This window comes from Pagrus major, chromosome 12 (genome assembly GCF_040436345.1).
Source record: "Pagrus major chromosome 12, Pma_NU_1.0".
In the NCBI taxonomy this organism is placed as follows: Eukaryota; Metazoa; Chordata; class Actinopteri; order Spariformes; family Sparidae; genus Pagrus; species Pagrus major.
In genome coordinates, this window is record NC_133226.1 from 12,091,550 (window position 1) to 12,115,168 (window position 23,619).

General features: G+C 41.6%; 1 protein-coding gene across 2 annotated transcripts in view; it reads left to right on the forward strand.

The window, feature by feature from the left end:
• LOC141006010 (matrix metalloproteinase-17-like) overlaps nucleotides 1-22,511 on the forward strand; it is a 79,439-nt gene extending 56,928 nt beyond the window's left edge. The window contains exons 5-10 of one of the 2 annotated variants that reach the window (XM_073478088.1): nucleotides 3,897-4,073; nucleotides 6,145-6,247; nucleotides 8,741-8,823; nucleotides 10,041-10,193; nucleotides 10,804-11,061; nucleotides 20,477-22,511. In XM_073478088.1, the coding sequence (XP_073334189.1) occupies nucleotides 3,897-4,073; nucleotides 6,145-6,247; nucleotides 8,741-8,823; nucleotides 10,041-10,193; nucleotides 10,804-11,061; nucleotides 20,477-20,802 (1,100 nt within the window). In that variant the 3' untranslated portion in view covers nucleotides 20,803-22,511. Of the gene's footprint in view, nucleotides 1-3,896; nucleotides 4,074-6,144; nucleotides 6,248-8,740; nucleotides 8,824-10,040; nucleotides 10,194-10,803; nucleotides 11,062-20,280; nucleotides 20,363-20,476 lie in introns of those variants that run through there. The other variant, XM_073478089.1, reaches the window with a different exon arrangement.
• Nucleotides 22,512-23,619: the final 1,108 nt, after the last annotated feature.

Genomic DNA, 23,619 nt, shown 5'->3' on the forward strand with positions numbered 1-23,619 from the left:
CAAAGTTTTGTCTTGATGCCACGTCACACCTCCCTGTCTTGGGTTTCACATCAGTACATTTCCAGACTGATGCTGGCTGTTACGGAGCAGAAAATAACAAATTATTCAAGTACATCACAGGATGGAAAACATTGCTGCAAAACAGTACAGACACAGAAAATATCAATAGGATCCGAATCCAGAGACAATAAACAAACCGTGAAGTTGGAGCAGGAAAGAGAGGAGGGCAGAGTGAAACGGTACTGCAACAAGAAACCCACAAGTGTTCTGGACTATTTTTAGTTTACCTTTCCTCTAGAGTCACGTAGATGAACTGATCAGTTTAGTTCTGCCAACATCGGTAAAGGATACATATATAATTGTAAACATTTTTAGCTTTATCCATCAAGAAACTTCAATAATCATACTCATATGACATATTTCTGAGATTAAATAGGCCAACTTTTACTTTGTCAGGATACAGCGGGAATACAGGAATTTTATTCTATAAATATACAGTTTATATCTGTGGTTTTTGTCTGCTCAGTTCAGATGAGGCAACACAACCATTATTTCGCTCGTGGTCACTCTTGTTAAACTTGAACAACCGTGCCAGCGGACTGACTTGCACCGTCAGCGAGTTTCAATGGAGAGAGAGAGGAGAGAGTGGATAAACATATAAACACACAGCTCTGTTAGGGCCCACTGAGCAGCCAGGATATACTGTACGAGGAAGGGATTGTACTCGCGTTGCCTGTAGCTACAGACAAGTTCTGCTTAAGCTGAATGAGCTCAAGGTTAATGTTGGGAGACTGAGACAAGCTACTGTAAATAGTGCTTGTGTTTCCAGTGCGATGGTTTGATTCTGATGATGAAAGACTGGATAACTACTTGAAATTGTCAAAACCTTTTGCATTTGTGAACCTGAAATAAAAAGAAAACTATGACACATAATGAAAACAAATAACCAGTGCAAAGTCAATATGCATTTTGACAATTAAAGCAAACAACACGAGCAGAGCGGCTGTATTAAACTGAACTGACGTCGAATGTAAAAGCTAACAAATGAGCTGCTTCACTGGCGTGGTACTGGAGGCCAGAGTGGTTACATCATATCATAATAAAAGCTGCACTTGAATGCACCGCGTTCATTGCACATCAAATGGTGCTTACCTGGAGCACCTGAGGGTCTGTATAAACCATGATGGTTTCATCATACTGTATGTGTTCTGACACAATAGATGCACCTGCCACAGTAGCAAGTCCACAGCAAGCTCAACTCTGCAGCCAAAGTGTTTTAAGACATGTACAACACGGAGAAACTGTTGCCTTTATACACCATATGTTTGACCCTGTGTGTTGAATAGTCACGTCAGTATTTCACCGTCGACATAATTCCCACAGAGCTGACGAGGTGTGGAGCAACCGCAGTGTAAATGGAGTAATTATCTTACACAAGGTTGTTCAAGGCCCATTATTCAGTTTGCATTTTGTCAATTTTTCATCAACTTGCCTTCATACTGAGGTTAATAAAGCTGTTATTTGCCATCTGACTAGGGAAGTGGAGGGAGGACCTCCCTAATCCCAGCATTACCCTTACCACACCCTAACCATACACTAACCCTAACCCTTCTGAGTGCCAAGAGATCTTTTTATGGGTATTAATAAATAGCAATGCAGTTAGAATATGTTTCATTGCAGAATAAAATTATTTGATAGAACATGCAACAGTGTGCAACATGACGCCTGACAGAATAATGTGCTGTGGAAAAATACAGTCACAACCACCACAGCCAACTCTAGATTTCAATTGTTTGCGAGCAAAACTCCCAAGAAACCGTTATCTGTTAAAAAATGAAAGACACCTTGACCAGCCCAGGTCAAAAGGGATTCCAAACTGGAACATTGTGTTTTATATAATCACGTAATTGATCGACAATGGAGGAAGATAGCGACTGGAGCTGTTCTTATAGGCTACATTCTGGTGCTGGTGTCCATTCTGTTTACCCATTTTCGGAGGGGGGAGCAGATGAACTGATGAGCAGCACTGAGAGATGAGTCAGGGGGAATAAGCTGTTCTTCTGCCCGGCTGTCTCTGCTTCAATTATCCAGAGATGCTGTCTGGAAGGGAGAGACAACGTGCATGGAGGAGGTTGGTAATGATGTTCTTGGGCCTGGAGTAGCGGATATTTCGGAGAAAGGGGAGGTTGTTGGCAGTGATCTCGGGTTACTCAGTTATTTGTTTGGTCTGGTCTTATCCCGTGTGGCCAAAACCAGAGAGCAATATTTTGCATGATGGTGGACTGGATGCTGGCTGTGGGCCACACCAGCTGTATGTGCTCAGCTGTTGCATCCCCCAATGAGCTCTCTTGGTGATTGAGTTAAAGTGATCCCAAGGGAAGATCGTGTGGTACCATTTTTCTTGCTTAGTGATCACACAGTATTGAGCAATCTCAGAATCCATCAGTTATTGTCTATAGGCAATCTCCAGGGGCCATTAAGTGATGTTGTGAGGTAGCCAGGCGTCTTCTAAAGGTCTTCCAAGATCCAAACCTCTCTGTCCTGTGAAATAAAATCCTTAATTTCCATCTTGTAATGATAGCATTTGGGTTATTTGGGTTAAAAAAAAAAAAAAGATACTTCATGACTCACGGGTAAACCCAACAGAACAATATTTAATATTCTTCAGTAGTCTACAGAGGTAAACAAACATCTTCTCCCTGTAATGAATCTGTTTCATCCACCCAATTCTCCCCGCGCCTTCTTAGTCCACAGGCATTACATCTATTCTGTCAGCCTCACATGGACTGTAAACATGATGACATGGTACATACTTTTGTTCTGAGCCCCTGTTCTCTCTCTCTCTATCCATCCTTTGTCCACCTTTCCTTTCTGCACCATGTGCTCCTGTAGATTAGAGTTGGCATCTGCCTTCTGTATACCCCAGTTGGGTACTGTAATCACGAGTGCATGTCCCAAACCGAGGCCTACCTTAGGTAAACTGAATGCAGACTTGAGCCTGGCCACCAAGGAACTCTAAGCTAGCTTAGCCCGACACGGTAGCTCTCCATATTTTTGCAAATCTAAATCTCCAAGCCCCCAGGTTTTGTCTTGCTTCGCAGAGTCAGGCAGAGTTTTGGAGGCTTTGCCTTTTCTTTTTTAGTTGAACATCGAGTGAAAAGTGCTTTAATAGCCTGCAGCCTCTTTAGGTGTCTTTCTGTACTCAGGTTTTGATTGCCAGCCCAGGGACTCGGGCAGTATTACCATAGTTATCTCACTACACCACACACCTAAAAGCACTCAAAGCCTCCTGAGCTGTCTGTCATGCCTCTTAATTTGCACCATAAGCAGATGAGTTGAAACAGGATAAAATACCTGAACAGAGATTTGACTGGGTCAATTCAGGACGCAGACTTATAGAGGAAAAGGTCACATCAAGAGCAATTTAGTGAAACTCTTTCATGCACTGTTCACTCAGTTTGTGAACAAAGCTTCAACATGTCTGAATGATCATGTCAACCATGCTACTGGTCACGGTAAAAAGCTGTTTAAGCGTAACCCATTCACACGTTACCCAAGTGTGAAGCTGTGGCTAACTCTCACACAATGCTTAGCGGTGTCCATTTTAAACTCAGCTTTTTGCAGTTCTTTTCCAGTTGTTGCTTCATTATAAAAGGGGCATCAATAATCTATGCATGCTGTCCGGTGTAGAATTTTTAGAAATGTCAGATTGAGAATTAAACAAAAACAAAATTAAAACTACTTTGACACAAATTGGGAAGTTGCCAAAGTTTCATACAGTCGCTTGAACTGTATAAATTATATTCTTTGGATTGTGTTTGTGTGTTTTACTTTCCATTTCTTGTCATTTCTGCATTGTTTCACCGCCATGATGAACTTCTCTCTGTGTCCTTCAGACTCTCATGGGATGGATCTGTTTGCGGTCGCAGTCCATGAGTTCGGTCACGCCATCGGCCTGGTCCACACCTCAGCCATAGAGTCCATCATGAGACCGTACTACCAGGGTCCTGTAGGAGACCCTCTGAAATACGACCTGCCCTATGAAGACAAGGTCCGCGTCTGGCAGCTTTACGGTATGAGAGACCTACTACATGTGCATGTGTGAAGGAGAGGGTGGAAAAAAAATTGCATTTGAGTAATTGATTCGTAGTGAGGAGGATACTGGGGAAATCAAACTAAGTGGCCATGTAACTATGAAAGTGACATTTATAGGGAGTCACTATTGATTTTTTCTAGATCTGAACTGATTATCACCATTATCTTTTCCCTCATTATGTACAGCACCGGTTACCAACCTGGGGGTCCTGATCCTTAGGGGTCTTCAAAGCTTCATGATGGGTCACAAGACCTAATAAAACTTTAGTAGATCTATATCTTTAATTTGTATCTGTGAAGAAAACTCAAGAATTTTTTAAAAACATTTTTTAAGTTTAGATTATGATTTAAGCTATTAAAGGGCATGGTGAAGACCTGAACACAGGCTGTTTTCACAGAGCCTTTACTCTCTGCTAAACAACTTTGTCCCACTGAAAATCTTGAGGTGGCCACCAACAGGCGGGGGCACGGGTGAGCGGGAATCATTGACGGTTGGTCAAAAGCAGCTGGCTGGCTATGCATTTCTTATTTTCATCTTATTTTCACTTTTGACTTACTGAGTAAAACGTTTGCACACCTGTGGATCGACAGCTGCGTAGGAGAAATCCAAGACACTGTTCACCTCACTTGCAATCAAGAATGAACTGTAATAACAACGTTTTGGTATAAAGGCACTTGAGATGGGGGGGTGGGCACTTGCGAGTGGGGGGGTGGCCAATGGGGTGGCCAATAATTGCTGCAGGGGGGCCATGCACACACATCTGCATTCACAGAGTCCTCCTCTAAGCAACTACTTACCATGACTCAGGAGCTCTGCTGTAATTATGTGTTCTCCCGGTGCATTGGTGAAAACGTTCTGATGACAGCACGGCAGAGTGAAGATACGGAGGCCTCCTCATGCACGAAGCAGCAATTGATGAGTTCTGTAGAGCTAGGTTATTGATTTAATGAAAACACGGCTAGAGTTAATTGGACCTCGTTCTGGCATGTGACCTTACCACACCATTAGCTGATAGAAGAAATGGCAGTGTGGAGACAGAGAATGATGAAAATGAAGAGAAGTGAAGTATGTGGGCAAATTAACACATGATGGCAGAAACATGACCACCGTGACTGACCTAAAAACACTGACGATGTAGAAACTGAGCCGACATAACCTGGCTACAGGAGGCAGAGTTACAGGTTGTGTTCACTTTGTCATAAAAGAGAGTTTAATCCTGATATACAGGTTCATGATCATGTTCAGACTGCAGGCATATCCAGAGGAAATCAACAAGATTGTGTAAGTGTGTAAACACAGAAGAATAAGAAACTGAGTTTCATCATCTCGCCTTCCAAACGATCGCACTGTCAAGTCACGGAGCAGTTTTATTTCAGCTTGATTGTCTACTGACTGTTGTTGATTGTGCTCTGATGCACTTCTGTCACTCTGATTCTGATGTGGTTGTTGTGTGGTGCCCCGCAAGTAACACAAAAGACACTTTGATATGAGCCACTAGAGCATTCGGATTGAGACACATCTGTAGAAATATGATTTGAATCGCATTTCAAACCCTCTCAATGTGGTTTGGATCCGATTAGCAAAATCACATTGTGTATTATTTAATTTTTTTTGCTGTCCAGACTTGCCAACAACTGATTTGGGCTGGCCGTCTGAACATAGGCATAAATATCTGAGAGAGGTGTTGAGGTGAAAAAATAAATAATATATATTCTGGGCTCATCCATCTGCCTCACCCTCGGAAAGGGGAGAAAAGCCAGTGTGTAGTATCACCTGCCAAATAAGTTAACTGTTGTCATCAACTAAGAGAAACACGCTCTGCAAAGTTGTGTAAAATATAATCATTTATTTTTGATGTCATTTGGCTATGGCAATAATTTATCTTGCCAATAAAGCTTATTTGAATTCAAATTTAAATATGAACATAACAGACATAAAGTAGGAGAGAATCTCACGCGGTAAGAACGAGAGTAGAGCAAATAACTTACAATCAATGGTTGCTAATACATATGTTGTATATTCATTTGAGTTAACCTTTGACCTTTCAGGTGTCAGAGACTCAGTGTCCCACACAAACCGACCAGGCAACCCCTCCCAGACAGCTGAACCTCCCGTCCTGCTGGACCTGCCTGAAAACAGATCCACTCTCCTGTAAGTAGACGTGAAGACACGACAACAAGTCAACTGTTATAATATCATACATACAAAAACTGTTCGACAAATGATTAAGTTTACATGCATACTTATATTCCACTATTACTCTGAATATGACAATATTTGATAGGAGGTCATGTCAACGTTTAAGCCTCATTCCGAATGTAGCATCTTCCGATATTATCCTGGTTTTGGAAGTATTCTTTATTTATATAGCACATTAAAATATGAATCTCAATTGGGGTTTTTATCACAGTTTGCGATACATGGCCTCTTCCCTGTTTGTGGTCAGCGTAGTGTGCTTTGCTGAGCCGAGAGTGAGAAATGCAACACAGATAAGCTCGCATTTCTGGTCAGAAGGAATAGTTTAATGAACAAACTAGAGGTCTCCGTTAATCACGTTAATTTTAGCTAAATTAGCAAAAACTTGACTATTCCGTGCATCTAAAAGTAGTCAAGCTCTACTTTTGTGCCTATATCAAATGCAGTTTCCGGCATGACCAGTGTTGCATTTTTGTTGGGTTAAAGCTGATGCTTTCTAGCCTTATTTGATTCTGGATATACCATTCAACATGACATTTCCTGGGCTGTAATGACCAGAGGAGTGCAGCAAAGAGATGATCTTGAAGCGAGCCACTCATGACACCTATTATCAGGACAAGTGTTGCTCTTTGAGGGAATTCAGGCCTGGTATTTCCATCTGTCCTGAGCGATCCGATCACAAGTGGCTCTCACTTTCCCACCGTCACTGCAAATACACATCTACATCACTGAAACGGACCGATGGGACATTTTTTTACTCAAAGACGTACATATCTTCATGTATGATGTTTGCTGGATTAACAAGAAGGCACAAGTGGTTATGAATGGGTTGTAGACAACGTCTCACAATGTTTATAAAGTTTCTCCAAACGCGACAACTTTTAAAATTGATTGATTTTTTAAGGGGGTCTGGGGGCTTTGTCAACAGGCAACAAACAAGTAGCCTTTATGAGTTACTGCTTACTGTATTTGTAAATTTGACTTATTTACAGTCAATATAATGTTGTCTTCTATGACTTTAATGTAAATGGTGAAATCAGTTCAAACAGTGTGTTCAATCAGCTGTTTTAGACCCGGAAGCAGACAGGCTGGTGCAGCGATGCCTTGACAAACTTCAATACTTTTACAAGGAAAGAAACAAAAGCTTTGGTTGGCAAAGGAGGATGTGCACATAAATATTTTAATGCACGGCATGTTTTCCTGTTTCAAGATGATGTATATTATAGAAGTTCAGCTACATCCATAAGAACACTATGTCCTTAATCGGCCTCACACAGGTGCTATTTATGGCAGGGTAGCTGTATTGGATGCCATTATAAAGAGATCCCCATTTTTTTCCAATGGTTCCCTGTTCATTAGCATAATTTTATTGTGATTGTTTTTTAATTTTCTTGCTTTTATTCCCACCTCCACTGAGAAACAATGTAATGAATCCATGTAGGAATACTCAACATTTATTGTTTAAAAGAAAAAATAAAACAGTCTTTTTGTAGTTTGAAAGGAAGTCATGAGGTGCCAACAAAGCAAATTAGCTAAGAGGCCGAGAGTGAGCTTGGGAGCCTGCCCGTCTAATTAAGTAACTCCCCAAAGCAAACTGGGCGGCTATCAGCCTGTAGTTTTTCAGATTATCAAGGATAATTAGACTTAATTTTGTCCATTTATGTATTTTGAGTGAACATGCACGCATGCACACACAGACCCAAACCACCAAGCACTAACCTTAAAGTAGCCCCCAAGAGGTCCAGTGAGAGTTCACAAAAATGTCTTCATTGTGAAATTTGTTTCAGCACACACACATACAAACCAAGGCAGCACTGAGAAGGATGCCCAAGCTAAACAGGCAGTCATGGGATAATTAAGCATGTTTTCCTCCCCGCTTTTGGACTTCCACTGCCATTGTTAATCACTTCCTCTGACTTCAGCAGGTCCTGATGCATGGAAAAGCTGGATTAGTCCTGACAAGGGCACCTGTACTGACCACTAGGCAGTGGTGTAGTGTTAATAGAGCTCTGAATAGAGACCTTTGTTGGTAATATAAGGCCTGGCGGGGTCCCACTCTCAGCCTCGCGGTGTTAATGGCTTCATCATTGGCAGGCAGGCCACGTCATTGCTTTAAATCACTTAAAAACCCCGGAGATAAATGCACAGAGGGACCTGACCGTGTCAGCCTGATTGCATCTCCTCTTTTGTTTAGCCTGGTTTCACTGATTCATGCGCAGGCACCCAGTCGCTGTGGACGCTCAAGAAAAGCGTGAGCAAAATTTAGATGATCTTGAAAACACATAGTGGATTTTGCAGCAAATACATTTTTCTTCACTTTTTACAAATATGTAATAAATAATTTTAGATGATAGGTAAAGAAAAATGATCAAAGATTAAAAGTGTTAATGTCCAGTTTTGCATAAAAGGATCTTTTTTCTCTCCTCCTACTCTCCTCACATCACTCAGGCTGGCGCGAGATGCCCCCGACAGATGCACCAGCCACTTTGATGCAGTGGCCCAGATACGAGGGGAGGCCTTCTTTTTCAAAGGTATGGAGTCACAAAGGGAGGCCTGCAGACCGACAGACAGATGCAAAGCTACAGAAATGTGTGGGAAAAATAGAAATAAATGAGCTAGATGAGCGGAAGTCAAGGGAGGCATAGCATATTAAGAACGAGAGAGAAAAGGCTAAAGAGGATAAGGATGAGAGAGCCAGCTAACATGTAGACGCCCGACTGAGCCCGTTGAGTCCTGCTGTGAGACTGCGGTCCTGAAATTGCATCAGGCTTTCATGCTCGCCCTCTGGAGGAATGACCCCGTAGCCTCCCACTGACAACAGAAACAAGAAACAGGCTCACATACCGCTTGCCGGCAAGTTTTTAAACCTTTTTATATCTTTTATAGCACTCAAAAGAGCTGACATTAAATGTTTATAGATCATTGATACAATCACTTTGCTCTGAAAATGTTGTTTTTTTCAGACGTTTGAATTGTTGGCAGCTCCTGTCAGTCTAACGTGTGGTGATGGGACGTCTGCCTACCACAAAAGTTTAGCCTCTTAAAGCAGGACTTGAAATAGACTCACATACCCCTCCCCTTTCCTTAAAGGAAAAGTTCACCCAAAAATGGCAATTCATCCATCATCCTGGAAAGTCGTGTGAAGTTTGATAGTCCACAAAACATTTCTGGAGCAAACGGCAACAGTGATGTCGCATTCTCCTACACAACTGAAGTAGATGGAGACTTGATTTAAACTGCAGCTGTAGTCAGTCTATAAGAAGGTGGTAATTATATTATTTAATAATGATATTCTGCCTATTTTCCAACAAGCAGTTAATAAAAAAGCTAAACACATTTCCAGGAAACTTTGGTTTCTGCTTAACTTCTGCTGATCAGTAAACTGAAGTACATTTTTTAACCATTTGACCAAATGTAACACCTATTTATGAACTGCTTATTAGTAAATAGCAGGTTATTATTATTATTAAATCATGTTGGTGTAATTTTAAAATACATTGAGTTATTTATTTTTGTAATTCAAGTTTGTTACTTGGTACTTACCACCTACGTGCCATTAAATTTGCAGACCTGCAAAATAAAGTGTTACCAAAGTCTCCTCACATTTACATTTGCTCTGTGGAAAGTTTTCCCTTAGGGAATGCATAAAAATAACAGATAGTATTTGCTACCAGAGCCATCATTATTTGTAATCAGCATCCTGAATAGTGCTGATCCTCCTCACGCCAAACTGTCCCGCTCCTCACAGGAAAATACTTCTGGCGACTAACGAGAGAGAAGCACCTGGTGTCTCTGCGTCCGGCTCAGATCCATCGCTTCTGGAGGGGCCTTCCAACCAATCTGGACAGTGTGGATGCTGTGTACGAGAGGCCAGGGGACCACAAGATTGTCTTTTTCAAAGGTACACTACCGAAACGTTCCGATGTGTTATGAACATCTTAAAATGTACAAAAAGTTAGTCTGGTTCAGTAGTTTCAGTGAGCATCCACTATCACAAGATTTGATTTACTTTTTGCATTCTTCTTTCTTCTCTTAAACTATATTTTTCAAAATTCATTTAATAACTCAAATAGACTGTTAAATACACATGATTTAGTAGATCCTGCTTTCTAAGTGAAAGTGCGTCCAGAATATTTCTTACTTTTTACTTTTAAAAAGCGTGATTCATCCGCACTATAAAGCGGCTAGATGAAAAGAAGCAGTTCACACCTTTCTCTCGGTGTGGCTGGAACACTGATGGAAATTATGACTATTTTTCTCTATTTGATTTTGTAGAAGAGTTATGAATTTATATTGAAAAAAAAGTGCAGAGTGCAGAAACAAGGGCATGTCTCACATTTGATATAAAGTATACAACAGCTTTCCTGGCAGAAAATCTTCCTCTTTGGCAGCGTAACAAAAATAAGTGTAAATCTGGTACAAATCTTCTAGGTCTCTCAAGTGCATACACCGTCTGTGTGAAGAATAAAACTATAGATTTTGAAACAGATTTTCGCTTCCACTTTCTTCAGGTCTAAAGTACTGGGTTTTTAAAGACAACATCGTGGAGGAGGGGTATCCTCGTCCGATCACCGACTTTGGCCTACCCTCGGAGGGAGTGGATGCGGCCTTTGTTTGGCTACACAACGACAAAACCTACTTCTTCAAGGACAACCACTACTGGCGCTACGACGACCACCTGAGACGTATGGACCTGGGCTACCCTAAAGACAGCACGCTTTGGAAGGGGCTGCCTTCACAACTGGACGACGCCATGAGGTGGTCTGATGGTGAGTAACCTTATGTTGTCCAGGCTGCAATAGACCAAATTCACATGGCAGTCATTTTCCTCTGATGTCACACTCGGGGCGGGAAGCTCAAATGTCGTACTGCTGTATTAGAGGTTGAGGTATGCATTCCCTGCGTACAACATTTTCCTTTTGATAGCAGCATTTGAGCTTCCCACCCTGAGCGTTACATCAGAGGAAAATGGCTGCCGTGTGATATAGTCCATAGAGGACATGGCAATTTCCTTTTTCCCAGAACCTTCCTTTAGCTCCTCCTGGGTAATCTTCAGGTATTTCCAGGCATTTTGGAAGATGTAGTCCCTAGTGTGTCCTGGTCTTGGCCTCTCCTAGTGACTCATGCACAAGACTCAAAGAGAGGCAGTTGAGGACTTCTAGGTCCTCTGAGCGTATCAAACTGTCACATAGACTAAAAACAGTCAGTCAGCAGAGAACTTTAATTTTAACCACATGTCCATGAAAGCCATGATGTCATCTTTGTCGCTAACCAAAGTCTGAGAGTAAAAGGTGAAGGTTGGAATGAAGGTAAAGTGATTCAGAATATGTATCTAACGGTGTCTGAAACCGCTGTACAACAGAGGAAATGAGGGGTCGTGAGGGGCAATTTTAGCAATTTTCCAAGACAGACAATCTGACAAACATGCCAACTTCACACCGCGTTTGGCCCAGTGCACTGAGATGTGACAGAAGGCAGGGCTTCAACACTTTTCCTTTAGACATAGTCGAACGATAGGTCACTTTGTGGCGGTGCTGGTGGTGAATATGTCTGAGAACCAGTTCCAAACCACATAAAAATATAAACAACCTAGAATTACCTATATTGGCTATAACCTCTGATCTTTTGGATATTAAATGTCATAACTACAGATATATAAATCCGGCTTCATAATATGAGAGAATACCCCAAAAGCAGACGCCTCTCTTTGTCTTCCTGTGTTTCAATAACATGGCGCCTCCTCTAAGGAACTTCCAATAAACGTATGATAAATGTGCGATAATAAAGCTGCATTGCTACTTTTTCAATATTCCCCAAAATAAATGATCAAACCATGTCTCCAAAAGCAATCTATCACCTCGGGTAAAAAGGTGTGCAGAAGGAAGCCGGTGACATATTTTGACCCCTTCTGTCATGATTAAAATGTCATTATAAAGACATTCTGATTGATTACATTCAGTTTATAAATGATGAATCACTACTGTCTGTTCCTTCCAGCGATGAATGATTACATTTCTCCGAGAAAAATAGAGTTGCAACACTCCACCAAGAGCATCAGACCACTGGTAGCTCTGGTTTTTGCTATTGCCTCAGGCAAGAGCGTGCAATATCCTTCTCAGGGGAAATCCTCAAAGTGGAGTGAATTACAAGAGAAATATGAGACCAGGATGGAACAATTATGCACGTTGGCAAACAAGTTTTGGAAGTTTTACGATATGATTGTGAGCCAACTTCTCAGGAGAAGTAAACTCTGAAATGGTTGAAAAAGAACTTGAATATGTCATGTTTCAGGTGGTCCATCTGTCCCATTCTTGTGAACGTGATATCTCAAGCACACCTTGAGGGAATTTCTTCAAATTTGCTACAAATGTCCACTTTGACTCAGTGATGAACTGATTAGAATGAGGTAGCCACAGGTCACTGTGACCTCAAAAAACTCATTGTTGGCCATAACTCAAGAATTCATATGATAATTACGGTGAAATATTACACAAATGTACAACAGCGTAAATGATGAATAGGATAACTGTGACATGAAACTGTCATATTGTCCCATGCCCACACTTCATCCACTGGGGAACTTGAATGTCTGCACAAAATTTCATGGAAATTCATTCAATATGCAGAGGAAGCTCAAAGTCTGATACTGGGTTGATGAATCCCAGAAACGTACAGAGAGAGCAAGGACGAGAAGTGTAAGCTCAAAGCAGAGGAGCAACACGCTGGATATACTGCCTTCAAGGCGAGCCATGCAAGCCGGTTCTCCCCGCAGTACGAGTGGTACCCTGGAGGGTTTGCTATGGGCTGGAAAAGCATCTTGAAATCCTTCTTCTAGTTTACATTACATCTACTTTATTTGTTTGCATTTTGTGTTTCTGTGTATTTAATGCATAAATATTGCTTGGTTATAAGTTCAAACTTTTTTGTAGGACTGCTTTTTCTTAGTCTGACAGATGGAGCAAACTGCAGAGGGAGGACTGTAATGGGGGCAGTGGGGTGTCAGGTGTGACACTGAGGCAACGGCAAATGGTTTACATGGTTCACAGGTCAGATATGAGGGCTCACTGACCCAGGGACGTCAGCTTATGTCTGAGCTTAGTACTGGGAAAATACTTTGCATTTCCAACCACAGGCAACAAAGTTGTCCTATGTTTATTTTCAGGTATGTGTTAACAATTATAATAAGTATGGTGTAGATTCAGCGTGTTCAAACTGTTTGGTTCTGCTGTGATGGTGCACACAGTGGGTTGAGGGAATAGTACACATATTTAAGGGGCCACTCCAGCCCTGACCCTGATGATGGTTGGTCGGTCAGCCCACCTCTTCCAGACAGAAATATCTCAAAAACTATTGAACCTACTGATTTGACATTTTGCTTTATGGGTAGTCAAGTCAAGTTTATTCATATATTCTGAGTTTGTATCACTACTTCATTCATATTGTAAATGTCCCCTTTCTGAGTTTCTGAATTGCTTTTCCAAAACTACATAGTGCCCCTTTAAAATTTGATGTATCTATTCCTTTAAATCAACATCTACCCCTCAAGGACATTTCATCTGAGTAAATCTATTCCAATTAAATATTTGTCATCATCCACATGGTGCATTCTTCCATAACGTTTATTTAGATTTTTGGGGGGTTTATTTTATTTTGGCAGTCCTTCTCCAATTTTTTGCTGGCATAGCTGCAGTATGCAGATTAGAAAGCCATTTGTATTCTTTCTTTTCCATGTGTCAAAATATTTTTTTAACCTTTTATCTATTTTGACATAGCACACATGGTCTTTTTTGCCAACACTCGCACGCTTCACATTCTCACAGTCGAACACACTCAAAACTTGGAGCCGGCCCAGTGTAATCAGCTCCCCTGTAGCAGCTGAATGTCAAGGTCGCAGCGCCTGCTCCCATCAGAGCATCATAGCTACAGTCATCTGATCATATGTGCATGTTAATGAGAGGCGGAAATGGTCTGACGGCATTTGTTTGAGAGAATTTGTGCAGTCGTTTTCTTCTTTTAGAGTGCTGTGTGTCTGTATTGGACTGGATTGTATTTTTAAAAATATCCCCAGAAACGAGCCAGTGAGTCCTGAAATTTGAGGACACTCTCAGTGGGAGCCAGGATGTCCCTAATCCCCCCCCTGCAGCATGTGAATACATGGAAGCTCTTTCCCCGTCAGGTGTTTAGTGGTCTGTGTTCTGTCTTCGGTCTTGCTCCAAGCTCTTTGATGTGTGTGTGCACATGTGTGTATGTGTGCTTGTGAGGGAAGAGGCCAATAACACGGACCTGACTTTGCTTGCTTCACCCCCCGGCCATTATCACCCCAGAGCCTGTCAGGGTAAACTTGGAAAACTACACGCCTAAGCGCACATAGACAGACCATGGGGCCTGGGAACTGGAGCCACATCAAAGCCTGTTCTCTGTTTGTTTCAGCCGGCTCGGGATGAATAGAGACAGAAAGGAGATCGAGGAGACGGGGGGTTGTGGGGTTGGGGGGTTGGGGGGGCTGGAGTGATATGACAGCAAGAAGAAGAGAGGAGATATGGTGACACGTTGTTATAGAAATACAGCATTAAGATGGGAGGATGAATGTGAAAAGAAGACGAGGACGGGAATTCTGACAAGAGGAGATATGGGGACACCTGAGGATGAAGAAAGATAGTGAAGACAAGGGAAGAAAGAGAAGAGATGGGCGAAGATAGATGACTTGACTCGGAGGACGGATAGAGAAATCATATAGAGACAGGGAAAGGCAGTAAAAACACAGAGAATGGCTGCTGCGGAGGCAAAAAAGGGGCATAAAGGGTATTAATGTAGCTGTAATGATGATAATGGTCGGAGCTGCTGACATCAATATGGCACCCAGGAATAGTTGAGCCTTTTAGTCACGGTGAGAAAAAAGTAAAAGAAATAGAAGAAAAGAAATGTATCAAGCATGGATTATATATTTAACCTGTAGAGGAAGTTCACATAAACCAGTAACCATAATGGCAATAGTGTCGCTTCAGTGGAAATGAAGTTACAGCCTCCGGGAAGTGAATCTACCTTTTTTTAAGAGGCCTCTGTCCTGTTCGTCAAACAGAAATGTCTGTTAGGTCGGACCACCATGTTTAACTATATAATTTCAAATGCTACAGTTAGGGCAGAAAACGACAACAGAAATAAATACGTTTGCAGATTTCACATATTCCTGCGCTACCCTGAAGTGTTGTTAGTGAAACGTCACAGGCATTTGGCCTTTAAACAATTTTAACAAAAAAATACAATGTACTAAACTTAAAATCTGAAGGGACTAGTATGCTCAGAAATTAAATACATAACTAAAGCCAGCTATAGCTTATTCCTCCATGCCACAGTGCTCCATTGTTGTCCAGAAATACTGTACGTCAATGAGTCACACCATGACTGGGAATGTTCTTTCATTACCATGAACATGGGTGTTGTGGTAGCAGTCCCCAGTAAATACACTATTCACTTGAGTAACTTTTGCCAACTTTTTTTAAATTAAAAATGAAGCTACACTTGTGACCTGTTTTTAAAGTCTAAGTACAGCATGAATTATTGGACCTGAGGCTGAGCGCAATAAAAAATGTGGAGAGAGAGGGCTGTTATTTTTTGTCTTTTCATGTGATTTATTGAAAAAATGGTCAGTAACGCCAGCCTTATTCTTTCATTCTCATGTTGAAATAATGACTTAATAGAGAGGTCTCTCAATACCAGACATTGCCATAAATTAAATCTAATCACCCTGTCAAGAGTATTGTGTTGGTTCAAGAAACGACTCAAGGGTTATTAGCCAGTGGTGGGTGAGAGCTGACATGAATTCAGCACTTTTCACAGCTTTAAGGCTTTTAGTCTCAGACGAAAAGAAAGACAAACTTGAAGAAAGAGTGGCATTCATTCCTATGGACTTGGATTTCCAATTACATTGGCTGTGTCCAAATTCAGGGCGCATTTGAAGGCCAATTACGTCACAACACCGCGCGAAGGCTGTCCAAATTCGAGGGCTCCTTCAAATGCAGCCCACAAATGCAGCCTGCCCTTCCCTCTTTTTGGAGGACGCACCGCTACTATCCTTCGCGGCCTCCCATATCCCAAGTTCCTTTGCGCACCGCTGCTCAGTCCCGAAACAGAAGAGGAAGCAAGAGAAAATGGCTACATCAAGTGGCGCAGACATGACATTCAAATTTAAGTAATGGGTTTATACTCAGTTTTTAGTCATTTGAACATCCAACGCCAGATATGTTAAACTTCAAGGGACTATAAAACCTCCAAATTTCAACTTTCAGTTAAAATACGTGACGCTGGTAATGCTATGGTAAATATAGTTGATATTCACCAATGGGTTAAGGTTTATTTTGTAATGTTGATAATTCAATTTAGATTTGTACACATTGTTTCACATTGTACACACACAAATAAATGTACACGTTTGATAGATTTGAACCAAAACAGACTTTAATGCATGAACACCTGGTGACGCAACCAGGAAATACTCCGAAGGCTAGACCGTCCCATTTAACAACGGTGGACGCGGCCTTCAAGGTCTCTCTGAAGGACCCGGCCTTCGTGGGCCGCAAATGCCGCGTCCTTGAAGGATGCAGCCCCTGAATTTGGACACAGCCATTGACAGATGTATACTGAGAGTGCCTTTGTAAGTGAGTGAAACTCTTGTACTTCTGTCTTTACGAGGATCAAGCTAAGTATCAGATGCAGAGAATTTGAGTTTGTGGGGATATTTTCGGAAAGTGACAATGTTATGGTCAGTTGTCGCTGCAAAGGGTTATTTTGGGACTTGTTTTTAAGGTTGAGTGAGAGAAACTGATGTGTGTTGGGTCCTCAGAAGGTTAGAGGAAGCAGGAGAGCATGCCTTATTTTTATTCCAACAGCCTGGCTTGAATATATTCTCATGATTATGCACAGGAAATGGACCCCACTTAGTGCCATGAGACTTCACCCACTTACAGAAAAACTGCCTAGGCCAGCACCACTCCCTTGTACATACCTCGTACATACCTTCATTTTTATATATATAAGTTCTTTTGCATAGAAAAGATCTTGAAAGTAAAAAAAAATCGAAAGTCCGCACCAACGGTAGCTCCTCTCTCCCATGTGTGTGTATATATGTATGTATATATATGTATGTATATATATATATATATATATATATATATATATATATATATATATATATATATATATATATATATATAGATCTTTTCTATGCAAAAGAACTTATATATATAAAAATGAAGGTAGGAGTAAATGTAACTTTTTGTCTCACCAAGGGCAGAACAACTAAAGTATATGTAAAAACCTTTTTGCCTCATTTTTCTTGTGTTTTGTTTTTCTTGGCATTTATTGTCAAGGCCAAAGAATGGGTAAAGAAATGTGGAGTAGTTTCTCACTTTTCTATGTAGCTTAAAAAGCCATGCAGGCAATACATTGTCGCAAATTTATTGCTGTTTTACTGATTTCATTTAGAAAGTGATGCTGGAACATAGTGCTCACAACTATTCTTTGGTACAGATTCACTCGGAGTACAGGTCCTTGACTGCTGGAGAATATTCTGAAGTAAAGCAAATACTTAAGTCATTCTCTGTCCTCATTTTGTGACTTCATTCAACACTTAAATGAATGCAAGGCTCCTATTTTTATGATATGATAGAATAAGATTTCGTATTTTTCTATAGATTTTTCGTGAGATGAGAATTTAAACCCCGAGGAATATTTACTCCACAGTTAACAGCGAGCCCCAAGGCCATTAAACACGAGACGACACTCTTTACTGGTTTATCTCTCCCCTCCTATTCATTTCAGTCACTAGTAATATGAATGAACATCAACACAATCCTATGCTTACTCCTCGCCTCTTCACTTGTCTTATTAACAAGCTAAAGAAGAAAATGAATAGGAATCAATTGCATCAGTATTGTAGCTGTACCAAATGTACAATTCTGTTTGAGTAAATTTCAGTGCATTCATTTTATCTTGTCAAAATGCCCTTTTTTGTCTCATTTTTCACAATGAGTCTTTTGTTACTACAAAGTAGTATTTTCATCAGAAGCACACTGTGATTAGTTCTTTCTTTTCGTCTGCCAGTGCTCAGTTGGTATTGTGGTGACTCTAATTAACTTAAGTACCCTGAAGTGAAAGGACAGATGCAGTAAGGGGTGTGTCAGTAACGATCAAGTGGTACAGTGCAATTTTGGTGTCAAGAATGCCTGCAAACGCGTTGCTGTGTTCTCCCGCAGGACCCCACAAAATTACATGTATAATCCCGGCCAGATTTACCTTATCATTCTTCAGATACGACATGTGTTAAAAGTATAATAAGCATTACTACCAGTGAGGCAGAATCTGCTCTGGTTCTTCCTCTAAGCAGCAAAACAAAATGCACCTTCTCTCCAAAGACTAATTTAAGGATTGTTTGTGCCTACTGGTGTTCAATTATCCAGTCTCTTCCAGCGTGGGTGCTCAATCTTGCAGCTATCACCAGCACAAGTTATTGGCCACAACTCAGCTATTCTGCACAACATCCAAGTATGGACGGGCTGCCTCCTTAGATTTGGTTCAGATCATCCATCAGAGTCCCATGTTGAATCATCGTTGTCCCAACTAACGGCGACTGAAAAATAAAAGCTTGTGACAACATATGGTGACTGGCAGTGCTAATATGTGCCAGCTTAGCTATTATTTACATACGATGAGAATGAAACCAACCATCTGAACAGTGAGTACACCAAATACTAATCAGATTGTCGGTTTAAGAGTAATTTTGTGTCAATAGACACTGAGAAATGGACATTTTTTTGCCAGTGTAGAGTCACTGGATGAAAACTTGATCAAGAAACAATATCAAATTTATTATGCAATTGTATTATATGTGTGTCTTTTTTGCCAAAGGTGTATCACCATTTCATGGTAGGGTTAGGGTTAGGGGTTTAATGGCTAACATCAGAGAGCAGTGTCTGATTCTTGCAATAATAGATGGGATATTCAGATGGTTATGGGAAGGAAACATACATCTATTGTCCAAAATCTAAAAATGAAGTAAGCAATGATCATCTTGTTACAATCCAATGTTCTTCCAGAGAAACCTTGGGACCTTGACATGCACCACCCACCCAAACACCACTGCTGACCAAGTACCACGCCCTAAAGTCACCAACTGATGGCAGTGGCCCACCCAGCCAGACAATGCTACTTGCCACACCACAAACACTCCTCAGGAATGATCTGAGAAACGTGACGAAGGGCTCAAGACATCACCCTGGCCTCAGATCCCAATCCGATCGAGAATCCATGGGACATCCCTGAGCAAATTTGATCCATGGAAGCCCAATCGTGGAGCAGACTTGGCTCTGACCCTGCAAGGCATGAACACAGGAGCTCTGGGGGCGACCTGTGGTGTCTGGCCCCTGGGTGTTGGCGGTAGATCCTTTGAGTGTCACAGGCTGCGAGGTGGGGCCTCCATGGATCGGACTTGTTTCAGCGCATCCCATAGATACTTGACTGGATTGGGAGTTTGGAGTCCGGGTCAATGCCTTGAGCTCTTTGTCACCCTTCCTTGGGCAATTCCTGAGAAGTTTTTGCAGTGTGGCAGGGTGCATTTTCCTGCTGGTGGGGCCACTACCATCAGGGAACGCCATTGCCATGGAGGAAGTACTTGTCCCGCAACAGTGTTTGAGTGGGTGCTTTGTATAAAGTGGTATCCACATGAAAGATTTCCCAGCAGAACATTGCATTGTAAGGAGATGATCAGTGTTATTCACTTCACTTGTCAGTGGTTTTAATGTTCTGGCTGAACATTATATGATCCATGCTGCTTTGTGAGCTGATCTGGAAACTCACTAGTGGGACTGCACTGCTGATATGTCAAGTAAAAAGATCTGATTCTTCGTGGTGGAGGTGCATGTACACGCCCGGGGAGAATCATATATTTTGTTATCCCACCCTGTTTTAAATTATTCCCACTCTGTCTCAAACAGGTATACTGTAGATGAAGGATTCATGAGGCCCTTGATGTTTTATGTGTGATGAGCTTTTTGTGCATTCTAGACGAGAGCAAAGACAACTGTGTACCTTGTGTGAATAATAAAACACACGTCTTGTATTGTCATCTGTTCTATGTCATACATACACACACTAATACAAACCCTCTGCCCGCTCTCTCTGTCACTGAAGGCTCGTCCTATTTCTTCAAGGGGAAGGAGTACTGGCGAGTGCCTGGCAGTGACATGGAGGTGGAGGCAGGTTACCCCCGCCTCATCGCTAAAGACTGGCTTCTGTGCACCGAGATGCAGTCAGACTCTCCCGACACGGAGCCCAAAAGCACGGAGACGAGAGGCAACGTGGACCATCACTCGGACCACGCAGAGAATGGGTTCGAGGTTTGCTCCTGCACCTCGGACACCGCCTCGCCTTTAGGCGCCCGCCCCTCCCCGTCTCCCATGTGGCTGCTCCCACCTCTCTGGACGCTCTCGCTGGCCCTCCGCTCTGAACTGCTATGATGCCAAAGCACGGGACAGAGTTCCTAAGCTGATTGGTGGAGGGCCAGTGGACACTCAGTGGAAGAACTGGAACATTTTGTTGTCATTATATCATTTGGTAACCTTTTGCGCTAATTTTGCTGTAATTTATTTCACATGTCATGGTGGGCACTGCCAATGAAAGTACTCATCCTTATAGGCATCAACCCACTCACAATGCTTTACAAAGTTTTTCATTGAACGGTCAAACTGCCTCACTTCTGCAAGCAAAGGTTATTGAACAGAAAGAAGAGCACCAACAGTGAGTATTTGTCTTCATGTGCAGCAGGTTTACAGCAGCAATGCCTCACGTACAGACAAGTGGCATTCTGGGAAGTAGGCAGGTGCAACGGTAGACTTTCAAAAGGGCCGAAAAACATATTTATACACTTACCTCTTGTGGTATCGAGCCACGTAGAAGGTTTGATTTTTGTGTAATAGTTTCTGGTTCCATCCCAGTACAATGGAGGTGAAAAATAACGTAACCCTTCTTTTTATAGATCCCTAAATACTAGGTATTAACCAAGGAAAGATATGGTAAATAATAGTATTAATTACAGAGAAACCAAAGCTGAAATACTAAGAATAACCTCCAGTATTTCCCTTCAATTCAACTAAGTACCTTGTTGTAATAACCAGCTCAGGCTGGCAATAACTCATATATAATTGTGTACTTCCTTGGAAAGTAGGCCACCAATTCTTAGGATTACCTCCTCGATGCGCATCTATTCAAGTTACAGCTGTTAGTTTTATGTTGGTAACAGCCTATTTGCCAATAAATGTTGTTGTCTTGTTCATGGCTACACCCATTCATAAATGAGATTTACCCTTGAATCTATGGAATCGTGCATCTTAAGAGATGTTTTTAAATTGTATTCAGAGAGTAAACTGAAACTGAGCATGCCTTAGGGTTAGAGCAATGGCAGTGTTACTCTGGGGTTTTTTTTTCCTCTGTGAAAAGTAGTTCCAGTGGGAAGAAAAACAGTTTAATAACAAGGTCCAGAGTAAAAGGCACACTTTTCTGTTTTAGAGTAACTTTTCAATGCTGTGTGCACCATTAACACTTTACATTCACCTCCATTGAATTGGATGTCTCAGAAAATGGGGCAAACAAACCCAGACTATTCGCATGGCAGGATTGGTGATTGAGGATATACAGTATATTTACACACATATATAAGTTTGGGTGTGAACTAGCGTCATTAAAGTGCCCCTGATAAGCATGAATGTTTGGTATCCTGCTCTCGCGGGCAGAGTGCAAACTTCTACTATGGGAGTTCTTGATGGATGGATGAGTAGGTGGATGGACTCTGTCAGCACCAGTTTTCTTGCCTAAATCCCTCCAACTGCACTCTGAAGTGAGGAACTGCTGCTCATGTACTCATTTCCTCCACGGGCTCATCATTTTCACCTCTGGTTTGGAAGCATTCCCTGCTCTTGGTTTTAGTTGTATCTTTTTATATCAGTCTCTGATAAAAGTAATATTCCTGTTTATTTGACATTGTTTTGATCAGGTCATAGAGTTTATAGAGCCTTTTTGTGACTGTTGGATGCATTTCCTTAATCACCCCCCTCGGCTCCTCCTGAAGACAAGAGTCACAACTTGGCACCTGGATTTATTCTTGCTGTAAAGTTATATTTACCTATAGACTGATATATTTGAGTTGAAAGGTTCTGCAGTTATTGCAAAACCTGGTGGACTGTGTATATTTCGAGGTGTGTTTTGTAATGTAAAATATTTTTGTAGAAAAATAAAAAGAATCTGAATGACTCTCTGGGCTAACTGTGGTCACATGAATGTGTGTTTGGAGTACTCAGTGTTGCGGCTGTGTGGGCTGTGTGTGTAATTATTTAGTGTCATTGAAAACAAGCTTGGGCTTGAAGACAGATGAAGGTAACATGGCAGCTTGCAGACACCAACTGGGAGCTGCTCTCCATCACTGATGTTATATAAGCGTGGTTTCTCTTGTAATGGTCACTGCTGTTCATCGGGAATGCAAACCACGTCATGTCAATCACAGCATGCACACTCACTTAGAGTCGGCCTTATGAGCAGACTGGCTGGCAGAGGATTATACAGTATACATGTGTTTCTTAGGGAAGAGGAATCAGAAAACTTATGTCACCTAATCCCCAAAAATGTTCACCAGCTCAGATACTAATAATTCAAAGATCAAAGTTAACAGGATGTCAGGCCTGTCGAGTCTCAGTAGACTCGCGCGCGCGCGCACACACACACACACACACACACACACTACGGCGGAAGGCTGGAGGTTTAGTTTCTGAGGAGCATTAAGTCAGAAGTTCTTCAAAAAAAGACAGAAATATAGTTTGTGAATTGTGAAATGCCATTTGTGATATTTTACATTTTAACCGAGGAAAGAACATTTTCACCGGCAGGAAATTTGGGTAAATTCTTTAATCAGGAAACAAAAGTTGCAATACGTAAGAAAACATTAAAAAAACTAATTAAAATTATCAACAGTATTGACTTGAGACTTGACTTGCCTTAAAGGGGCTCTACGTAACAAAGCGTTACGCGTTGCGTAACGTAGCAAGTTACGTGTATTAATGATATTGTTGTTGGCCATATGCGAGCAAATTGTAATGTGACATGTGAAATGAGACCGTCCCAGTTTCACGCCTGTGGCCAATTTGCTTAGTTGTTTAATGCTGCTGGATTTCTTTGAGAAGGGAGAATGAGGAGAGCGCCTCCTCTCAGGCCCTGTACACACTTGGTCTGAACATCCTTCCTGAATGATCCGATCACAAGTGGACAGCTCAAAGTACAGGTGTGGA